The sequence below is a fragment of the Stigmatopora nigra genome, chromosome 7, assembly GCF_051989575.1.
Source record: "Stigmatopora nigra isolate UIUO_SnigA chromosome 7, RoL_Snig_1.1, whole genome shotgun sequence".
NCBI classification, from domain to species: Eukaryota; Metazoa; Chordata; class Actinopteri; order Syngnathiformes; family Syngnathidae; genus Stigmatopora; species Stigmatopora nigra.
The window spans coordinates 4,424,279-4,435,595 of NC_135514.1; the positions used below are offsets into that span (position 1 = coordinate 4,424,279).

Below are 11,317 nucleotides of genomic sequence, written 5' to 3' on the forward strand. Positions count from 1 at the left end.
TAGCTTCAATGCTATTTTCCAAAATTATACAAAATTATATTTGTACCTGCTAAAGTTATGTGATGGTAGGATTTTGGTGTTGAGTGTATATTGAAGCATCTATTTATTTATTTGTATTTGTTTTTTTTTGCCCTCCAAGTTTTTAAGATAAGCAAAGAAGACAAAGAACCGCCTAATGGTGCGTTCAATAACCAAGCAAGGCTTTTGTCCAGTACTATAGTAATTACTCGTACCTGTAAGACTTTAATGTCCAGCAGGTGTCACTATTTTTGACAAAGTACCCAATCAGATCCTTCTCAAACGTGCAGCTATTTTCCTGTACGTTATCATTATACTTTACTATACTTTACATTATACTTGTTTTTAGAAGTACATAAAGGGGAAACACAACTGTGTACCCAACGAATCACCTCAAAAAACATAGAGAACGGTGTTCCGTGAGAAATTTAAACGCATGCCAACGTGGAGAGCACCCGTGCTAATTAAATAGCTCGCTGTCACGTTAATTACATGTTCAATCCAGCAAAGTTGCAAAGAAGCTTTGTGTTTTATGTGTTGTTCCCTTGACGATAATGGCGAAAGTAAGCCATCGATTAAAATTACATTGCGCCGGAAGAAAGCTTTCTACAGTGTGACGTGTTTTCTGTTATTATGTGAAATGAGCCTATCAACACGCGACTCAGACGGAAGTGGTATATTTGAAAAGTCAGTTGACGGCGATCGTGTGGTGTCAATACGGGTTTAATGTTGTTGGGAGCATAAACAAGGTGAGGTAGAATCGAGTATATTTTGGTTAACCATGCTTAAACGATGCATGTTTAGAAACAAAATAGCGTGATGAATTGTGGAATAGTAATGAAGTTGTATGACGATAAGACATGCTTACCCACGTTAGGGTAGCTAGCGTCTCTGAGACGGAAAGCATTTGAGAAATAAGTATTTACTGATCATCTTTTGTGATTGTCGCTGAAGTTGGCTGTTTCCTTTACAATTTGCCCTTGCTAAATGTGAATTGTATGTAGAACATATTGACAACTCTACGCTTTGTTGGAACGTAGCATCTGATTCTGATGCGAAAACTTGTTTTTGTGTTTTTCACATGCTACGGTAAAGTAAAATCCAATCAAAAGCCTTTATTGTCATCATACAACAGCTGCGTATAACGAAATTAGTGGTGCTACTCCACAAAGTGCGTGTTTCTCAGTAAAAAGATAAATAAGTAATATAAAATGTCACACCCAGGCAAGCTAAATTCTTAGACTTTGCACATGCACATTGTTATTGCACACCCCGAAGTTATTGCACAGAAGGGTCGTGCTAATGCAAGTTCAGAGCCCTGATGGCTCTGGGGAAAAAACTGTCCCCAAGTCTATTTGTCCATGTTTTGTGAGACCTGTAGCGTCTGCCAGAGTGCAGCAGCTTGAACAGGTTGGTAAGGGTCCTTAACAATGTTCTCGGCTCTGCTGAGGTTGCGAGGGCTGGCATTGTCATCCAGTGAGGGCAGAGAGAAGCCGATGATCTTTTCAGGGGGTGTTTATCCCTCTCTGCATGGCTTTTCTGTCAGATGCCGTGCTTCTAGCATACCACACTAATACAGGATGCTCTCCACAATGGCTCTATAGAAGGTTACCAGAAGCTTAGTGTCCAAGTTGTTCCTACCGAGTGCCCTTAGGAAATTGCCTTCTGGGCCTTCTTCACCACTACCATGGTGTTGGTAGACCAGGAGAGCTTGTCCGTGATGTGGACCCCCAGGAATTTGAAGAACTGGAACTTCTCTGTGCATACTCCATTTATCCATTTGATAGCAGATTTTTTGCAATGCTGACCTGGCTGCACACTGCAGAGTGAAATAAATCTAAATATAAACAAAACGGCTACATATTCAACAAATAACAACATTCCCATTGCGATATTGTTTGTGACAGACTGTTGTATGTGAACTCAACATTTTTTCTTTCAGATGGATGAAAATGAGCAGTCTGACACAATGCAGACCCTTGCCAGAGTTTCTCAAAGGCTTAGCAAGATAAGAAAACATCTTAATGAAGGTACTTTTGATGTCTTGTTGTTATATCGCTTGCAGGAAAAAGGCACACATTTTATCAGCTGTGTGGATTTTTCTTTCAGATGACACTGGAAATATTAACCAGATCATCAGCTCTAAGTCATCCGAAGCTTGTCTTTCATATATGATAGACCTGGAGAGGAAAGGGGACCCTCATTTAGATCCTAACCATTATGCTCGACTCATTAGTTTTTATTCCAGAGTGTTTTCAAATATGCCACTTGGATTACACTGTCAAAATGAGAGCTATGCCAGGATGTTGGTCAGATTTGCAGAGTTGAAAGCGTGAGTGACTTTGTTATAGTCATGTGCAAGTGCTTGCTTCTGGAAACAGTATTTAAACTATTGCTGTGAACAAAACTTCAGTGCTCTTTTCAGTTGACTGGAGTTTTTTTTTCTCCTTTTTTAAAAATAGAATTCATGATGTCAATGAGGCCGAGGCCAACTTCAATGTTGCCAGATCTCATAGCCAGAACTTTGCTTTTGTCCACATTGCTCATGCAGAGTTTGCACATTCTCAAGGTACGACAGCTACAATTTTCATTTTATAATAAATAATCACATTATTGGTGACATTTATATATTTTTTTTAAATCATAATTTCAGGCAACACAAAGAGAAGTATTGAAATTCTCCATAATGCAATTGAACTGGATGCTAAACCGAAAAGACTACTCGAGGATGCCTTGCAAAAGTTGGGGGGAGAAAAAACACACACTTTTTCTATTGACGACAAGGAAAACGACCCATGTAAGAATCTTATTTTTTTTATGTGAAAAATGTTTGTTCAATGTGCTACACATTCAGATATTTTTTTTTGCATGCCATCGGCTATACTTGAAGAAAATGTAGTACTATGTGGTTGATTCTGATCACTGGTACTAGTGGCAGTGCATCCATTTTGTGTATATGCATAATTATTTATAGATTATGTCACCCATATTGCATATCGACCCCGATAATCGGCCGATCGCTACGCGATAGACTCTTAAAATGTTTTACTGGCTAAGTAATTGCATTATGTTTAAAGATTCCTCCATCTTAGCGTAAACATACATACCCATGTAGTATGTTATTGAGATCAGTGTGAGATGCTGCTGTTTTACAGCACTTGCATTTCAAAATATTTTCCTAAAAATGATCCCTTGCTAATCCAACAGCCATCTCATTTGTTGTTTTGACCTTTTCAAGTTTTTATTTTATCTGACACGTTTTTTTTAATGGTTCTTTGTCATTTCTGACAGCATTTTTAAACACCCCTGCACATGGCATTGTTGAAAAAGACTATGATTTCCAGAAATTAAGCAGGATCTCTGATGAAATGAGTGAATTCAATCTGTCAAGCATTTTCAGTTCACGGTAAGGAAACCATCCTCTAACTTTCAAGCTTTTTCATTTTATTATAGTTGACTTTGCAAGGAATCTTTTCCATTTTTATATTGTGCAACTGAGTTGTAAGTTGGTGTGTATGTTTTTCTTTCAGGCAAACGTCTACTTCAAACAAAAGCTCAATGCTTGGGCCAGCCTCGTCCAGTAAAGAAACTGTTGATGACTATATTGCCAACTTTCCGGTGAACATTTTGTATTCTATATTTTTGCATTCAGAGGCATTTTTGTGTGTTTCATCGAAAATACATTTTCTATTACTTCCAGTTACCATCTGTTAGTCCAGAAACTGACCTTTGGAGAGATCAGGCCTCTGCGGAGTCAACAACCAGTTCCCTTTATACACTTGATACAAAGAACACTTTGAAATTAGACGGTATTCAAACGCTTAAATATTTGTCTTCATACTAATTTATTGACCAAAATGTAAAAAAAAAAGAATTTAAGTTAAAATGTTTTTTTTTCTTATTACCCTTGATTTGCTGATTTGATATTTTCCTTTGCAGACGTAACATTCAATTTTGAACAACTCATTCTTTCAAACTCCCCGGAGTCATGTTGGGCTTACCTGATGAATCTGGAAAAAAGAGGCAACCCTCATACAGACATCAACCTTCTTAATAAACTCAAGGACTGTTATTGTAAAGTCTTTTCACGCCTGCCTTTAAGACAATTCAGCAAGAACGAGAGCTATGCAAAAATACTCATAAGATATGCAGAAATCAAGGCGTAAGTATAAGCTCACTACAGACAAAGAGCTTTACCGTAGTCTTTTTTGCATAAAATATATAGCTTTAGTCCAATTATGATGCTGATAATACAGTATAATGTAATATATGTTCTTTTTTCTTTTCTTTTTTTCTTAAAAGCATTGACAACTCTGATGAAGCTGAAGACCATTTCATAGTTGCGAGAACCAACTGCAGGTCTTTTGCATTTGTCCATGTAGCACATGCTCAGTTCTTGGCTTCCCAAGGTATAGTAGTTCAATGAGATTTTTACTCCATGAATAAAGTCACTTCAATTATTTTTTTCTATTATAATTGTTTTTAAGATGGCCAAATTTAATTTTAATCGAGGGTGTTTTTTGAACTCCTTTATGAAGGAAATGTGATGAAGGCAACTTCCATACTGCTTAAAGCCCGATCGTTAAATGCCAAGCCAGCCGAGCTCCTGGAGGAGGCCATGCAGAACTTGAAATCTGGAGAGAAACAGCTTGTTTCCACCAAAAAGGAGTACTCCTTCACAGGTATTTTCAATGCCAAAGATACACACATCTGCACAGTCACCAGATTATCTATTTTGAAGTGATGTTACAACAGAATAGACTATTTCACAAGATAACCACCACCAGTATGAGATATTTTTAAAAAGGCCTATTTATGAATAAAAGTGTGTGTGCAAAAGACAACACGTTTGGTTAAAGATGTCTGTAAAATGTGTGTGTATATATACATATGCATATACAAATATTCATTTAGTTACTGTACCTTGAATAAATATTTTATCTTTTAAATTTATTTCTACATTTGGGGCCAACTCAAGAACCCCAGTTATCTTCTAGGGTTCCAGTGAATGAAACAGTGGAAAACCCCAAACCAGCTTGCAAGGACAGTGTATCGATTGGAGAGTGGAAGCTTCCAACACTGAAGGAAATTTCTCCTGAGGTATGTCATTTTTGATAATTTTTCTCCCAAATCCTTTTGTGATTCATAAATGTTATACCAGTCCTACACCAGTATTACTGATGTGCGTAAACCTATCTAAAATCATCACTTTTAAAAAAAAAAAAGAAAAATGTTTCACGTCTGTTTAAACTTTAAACCATTAACATTTTCCAGCCTTTTTTGTCAAGTAAAAGGTGTGATTACAAAACAGAAATTATGCTATGTATCGCTCTGAAAATTAATAAAATTGACTCACACATTTTCAGCATAACACTATTGTAGTTGAAATTTCAATTAGCTAGTGCAGGGGTGGCCAACCAGTCAGAGACCAAGAGCCACATTTTTTACCGTGTTACCGCAAAGAGCCACATTTTTTACTGTGTTACCGCAAAGAGCCACATCACACAGATTTATTGTAAATGTCACACACCAGCATAGTAATGACATAAATTGACTCCTACAGTACTAACAGCACAGGCCAGTCATTATCAACAATGAACATTGTGTGTGCACTGTCTCACACAGACAAACTCTCAGTTCAACCAAGTCCACAAACAAAAATATAATAATTTACAATAGCGTTTTTCTTTTTCTATGCATGTTACTTAGTGGGACTTCTGTCATAAAATCAGCGCCTATTTTTGCGCAACATTCGCTCCTTGTGAGCTGTCATTTATTATGAATGGCTTTTCGCTAGTTAAAAGCCATTCATAATAAATGACAGCTCACAAGGAGCGAATGTTGCGCAAAAATAGGCGCTGATTTTATGACAGAAGTCCCACTAAGTAACATGCATAGAAAAAGAAAAACGCTATTGTAAATTATTATATTTTTGTTTGTGGACTTGGTTGAACTGAGAGTTTGTCTGTGTGAGACAGTGCACACACAATGTTCATGCGAGGCAGACCAAGGCGAGAGTGCTCAGCCGGGAGCAGCCAATAGGAGAGCGAGGTGTACACCCACGTGGTGGGCGAACTAGCGCGCCCACCACGTGGGTGTACACCTCGCTCTCCTATTGGCTGCTCCCGGCTGAGCACTCTCGCCTTGGTCTGCCTCGCAGGGGGTGTGGCTTTTTCAGCCGACGCTCGATCTTTGGGATACTTTTTGTGTGCGCGACGCCGTTCATTGTCGCTTCTGGTTCACGGGAGCTCTCCCACTCTGTTAAAAACGTTTAGTCAAATGACCTTGCTCCTACTGGGAAACTTTGAGGTATTTTCATCCCAAGCACATGCGCATTGGACGAAAATACCGTATTGAACTCAAGCGAAGCGCACACGCAAAAAAAAATAAAACACAAATACAAACTTTGATATGGATGTAAGAGCCGCATGCGGCTCGCGAGCCGCGGGTTGGCCACCCCTGAGCTAGTGCAATGCTGAACAGTTAAAAAAAAGGTTTTCATGGGGTCAGATTATTTTAGAGCAACAGGCAGTCAGATCTGACTTGTCTATCGATTGGAAAACCTCATCTCAACTCATTTTTTTTAACTGGTTTATCCTCGTTAGGGTTGCGGGGGGTGCTGGAGCCTATCCCAGCTGACTCCGGGGCAGAAGCAAGGCACAACCAGTATTGGTGGCCAGCCGATAGCAGGGCTCCACCGGGCCGCCCGATTGGAAAACCTTGTGGACAAAATATATTATTTATGACAGCTTTCTATTTGTATGCACTTATCTTGTTTTCAGGTGAAACGTGAATCACCACCTGATGCCAAACTGGCTCCTTGTCGGTTGAAATCTGTCCCCACTCCATCTCAACTACCAAAATTAGATCCACAGACACCAGACAATTACAGAAATCCTTATGCTAATAGGTAACACGTTCGTAGCTCTCTTTTTGTGTGCTTGCATTTAATGCAATGAAACTGTACATTGAAATCAGAATTGGATTTAGAAGTGTTAATGAATCTCTTGACTGTCTTTCTATTGATCTCCTCTTCAGCCTAATTACCCCTATTGTAAAGAGAGACCCTGCAGTGTTGTATTCATCCTCAGTATCAGCACACAGACGTGGACCTGTTCAGACGCCACACACACCTCTGAACCAATTAGCAAGTGCTCACAAATCACAGGTACATAGTGTATTGCATATATATTGTTTAATATTCTCATTTCCAGTTTTGCAAAGTTGTCTTTACATTTGCATACTTTTGTCTGGTTAAGTATAACAGCATTTGAGTTAAGTCACATGATTCAATTATACCAGTTGAAAAAAATGGTAATCGAATTAGTTTTTTGTCTCATCTCATTTTCTGAACTGGTTTATCCTCACTAGGGTTGCGGGGGGTGCTGGATCCTATACCAGCTGGCTTTTGCACAGAGGCGTTGGGCTCCCTAAACTGGTGGCCAGCTATTAATGCAAAATAAGCCAAAATGTTTCAAATAACCATCTGCCCAAAACCGTGTTGAACTGTATTTCTCTCTTATGTAAACTGTATAAAATTTTGTTTTATCATATCTTACCCACAGGCTTCCATCGGGTCACTGTCAAATGAGTCCATTACCATCAAAGATAAACAGTTCTTCATTCTAAAAATGATCGGACAAGGTGGATCCAGCAAGGTAAATAATGACCATAAGGAAATATAACATGTAAATGTGTTGATTAGCAAAGATTATGGAAGGGGTGGAATTGGTCATCAGTTTAACTTTTTTTTCCCCCCTCCCTAGGTGTACCAGGTTTTGGATCACAAAAAACAGTTGTTTGCCGTGAAATATGTAAACCTGCAGGATGCAGATGCTCAGACAGTAGAAAGTTACAAAAATGAGATAGAACATCTAAACCACTTGCAGCAATACAGCGATCAGATTATAAAGCTCTATGAATTGTAAGTACTGTTCATAGACTGATTTAAAAAAAAATCTCAACGTGTTTGGCATAGCTTGATTACTGAATCATGAATAAGGAAGTTCCACTCGGTCCTTGTAGGACTAGATGTTGACGTAGTATGGAAAATATGGTACTTGATGTGGAAATAAATGATAATTAGTTTATAAGAACTTTAATGGAAACTATATGAAAACGTAATATTTCTGTGGTCCTGTTTCTACAGTGAAATAACAGACAGTTACATTTATATGCTGATGGAGTGTGGGAACTTAGATCTTAACACTTGGTTGCGGAAACGAACTACTGTCAACCCACTTGAGCGAAAGTTTTACTGGAAGAACATGCTTGAAGCAGTTCACACTATCCACAAACATGGTATGTTTTCTTTGAATGCCCCTAAATAGAGTTACTGATATTTGTTTTAAACCAAACCTGTGGTTTCTTTGACATTTTATGCAGGTATCGTCCACAGTGACTTGAAGCCGGCCAATTTTGTCATTGTCAATGCATCACTGAAGTTAATTGACTTTGGCATTGCAAACCGTATCCAACCCGATGTGACAAGCATTATGAAAGATTCCCAAGTAAGAGCTGTAAATGTTTGGAATGCACACAGAAAAATGTTTGGCTTAATGAATTGGAGGTTTGCAGATATAATAATTCATTTTACTTTGTAATATGTATTTCTTTGTCATTTACAGGTTGGAACCTTGAACTATATGCCGCCCGAAGCAATTAAATACACTTCATCCCAGAATGGAAAAGCTTGCTCAAAAGTACTCTTCCTTTTGTTTATTCAACAATAAATATGTTCTCATTGATTTCAAGTGTTTACTGACTTGTTTGTTTTGTTTCTAAGATCAGTCCAAAAGGTGATGTGTGGTCTCTTGGGTGTATTCTGTACTGTATGACGTACAAAAAGACTCCATTCCAAAGTATCACCAATCAAATTACCAAGCTGCACGCCATCACTGATCCCAGCCATCACATTGAATTTCCTGATATCCCAGAGAAGGATTTGCTGGATGTGTTGAAGGTAAGAGGCCAAAAATGCCACTGCTTTAATTTCTAATGTCAGTTGTGCTATATTAAACAAGTTGAAACATGTGGCTTTAAAACTTATGAATGTACACCACTTCTGAAAACTAAAATGGCTCCTATCAAAAAGCTATGATTTTGATGTTTGTACATTTTACAATCATATGTGCCATGAATTAGTCCAACTGAAGTGAAATGGTTGTGTTCACTCAAAAAAAACTAACAAAGAAGTACAAATAGAGTTGCATAGATCAGTGATACTTTGTTGTATAATAAACAGTGAATACAGTGGTTAAAAATGACTATCATCTTGTTGAACAGAGGTGCTTGGTTCGAAATCCCAGAGAACGAATATCGATTGCAGAACTCCTGGAGCATCCGTACCTGCAACTAAATCCCCACAAGTCACCACAACCAGGTATATTTGTCAAATTCAATCACAAAAATGCAAGCCGTTTGCCTCAAATGAATTAATAAGCATGTAAGATTTATGAAAATGAAAATCAGACATAGGCATTGTCATCATCATTGACTTGACAAAAGCCTAGTAGTCACCATACCCTCGGCAGCGTATGACGAAATTGTATAGTGCTTCTCCACAAGTTCATAAACCCGTACACTTTTCATTTAAAATACAGTAATTACATATTAAAACTACGATTACTGCCTATATTTTAAAAATCAGTTTTTCATATTGAAAAGTTAGAACTCCACTGTTTTGATAAAGAAAATAACTTAAAAATGCTTAGAAACAATTTATTTTTATTGATCAGTAACAGTGACTCTAATTAGCTAAAACAAATTTAACAATAGATATTTGGTAATCAACACATTTACATCTTAGATATGCACATTGTCCTAAAAAAATCACCAATAGATATTAGGAAACAACGTTTTTGACAATCTGGCACATCATTCATTCGCAACTGGACCTGTAAGCAGTAAACCCTTTCAACCACTTTATGTCCTATCCATAATATGGCAGTATATATATGAACAATAACTAATCTGATCATTTTTGGGGAAAGGCAAGCAAAACTAAACACAAATATTACAGGACCAAATTGTTGTCAAATTACAATTTTCTCCAAAAAACAGATGATCGCCTCTGGTATGATTCAAATTCCATACATTTTAAACTGTGCTTAGACATCCTAGGAGTTATATAATTTTTTTTTCTTGCTGTTGGCTGGGAAATGACTGTGGTTAAATTCTGTTCTGAGTGGTCTTGAAAAGCCTTAAATTTCACATGTTGAGACTTGCAATGACCATGTTTTCTCTTTTTTCAGAACGTCGATGCAACAGCGATCTCCAGAAGATCCTTATGGACCTTGCAGCCCTTCAGTCTCCGAACACCATTATCCGTGCTGCCAATGTGAGACTTTCATTGAAAAATTCATAAATTTTCTCCAAACATTTTGTATTTTTTTTATATGGTGTTTTTTCCCTCCTAACAGAATCTTGCCAAAATGTGCAGCAGTGGCAAGAAGCTGGATGTAGCTGAGTGTGCGAATTCAACTTAACATTGCAACAACAACAAAACACACAGAAAACAGTATCCTCAGAAATTATTGTCAATCTCTACCTGTAATTTCTAGTAATGCATTCCGAAATCACAAAAAGGTAAAACATCACAAAAAAGAGAACTATTTGTGGTAAACTGGAAAAGTAAGAACATGTTGCACAAGGTAGAAATTCAGAACTCCCCAACTGATATTTCATGAATTGTTTGAGAAATCTTTGAGAAACATTTTGAACATCAAACTACCATAAAATAATCCCATAAACGCGGGCTATTCATTTGCCATTACATATTCTGGTTTGTGATGTGTGTACAATTGACTTATATTTTACTGCAGCTGCACCTTTATGAGAAGAAGCGGTGCAGAAGATGAATGAATGCCACATTGACCCTGCTTTTACTCTATAAATATATTCTGTCTGTACAGTATGATTGTACATGTGATAAATAGAATTGAAAAAATGTAAATAATTTACTTGTATTGTAGTCTATTCACGGGAAGTCTGGCGCCGTAGGTGGTTAGCACATCAGCCTCACAGCTTTGGGGTACTGGGTTCAAATCCAATTTAATCTACCTGTGTGGAGTTTGCATCTCCCTGGTCCTGTGGGTTTTCTCTGTGTACTCCAGTTTCCTCCCACATTCCAAAAACATGCATTGTAAGCTGATTGGACACTCTAAATTGCCCCTAGTTATGAGTGTGTGTGCTTCTCTATCTCGTATAGGATCTAAATTGAGCTGCCAATGGGAGTTAGGATGGTTTACAACTTTACATGCTGGTCATTTTGTGTCAGAAACAATTGCTAAGACTATAG

The 11,317-nt window shown here is 37.7% G+C and overlaps 1 protein-coding gene across 1 annotated transcript; it reads left to right on the forward strand.

The window, feature by feature from the left end:
• Window positions 1-650: 650 nt before the first annotated feature.
• On the forward strand, window positions 651-10,947 carry ttk (ttk protein kinase). The gene is made up of 23 exons (XM_077720695.1): window positions 651-767; window positions 1,961-2,048; window positions 2,128-2,350; window positions 2,481-2,587; window positions 2,672-2,815; window positions 3,310-3,424; window positions 3,549-3,636; window positions 3,719-3,827; window positions 3,958-4,180; window positions 4,321-4,427; window positions 4,557-4,700; window positions 4,997-5,118; window positions 6,801-6,928; window positions 7,057-7,186; window positions 7,584-7,676; window positions 7,785-7,942; window positions 8,168-8,319; window positions 8,404-8,528; window positions 8,646-8,720; window positions 8,804-8,980; window positions 9,304-9,400; window positions 10,272-10,357; window positions 10,440-10,947. The coding sequence occupies exons 2-23, from the start codon at window positions 1,961-1,963 to the stop codon at window positions 10,503-10,505; spliced, it is 2,757 nt and encodes a 918-aa protein (XP_077576821.1). The 5' UTR covers window positions 651-767; the 3' UTR covers window positions 10,506-10,947.
• Window positions 10,948-11,317: the final 370 nt, after the last annotated feature.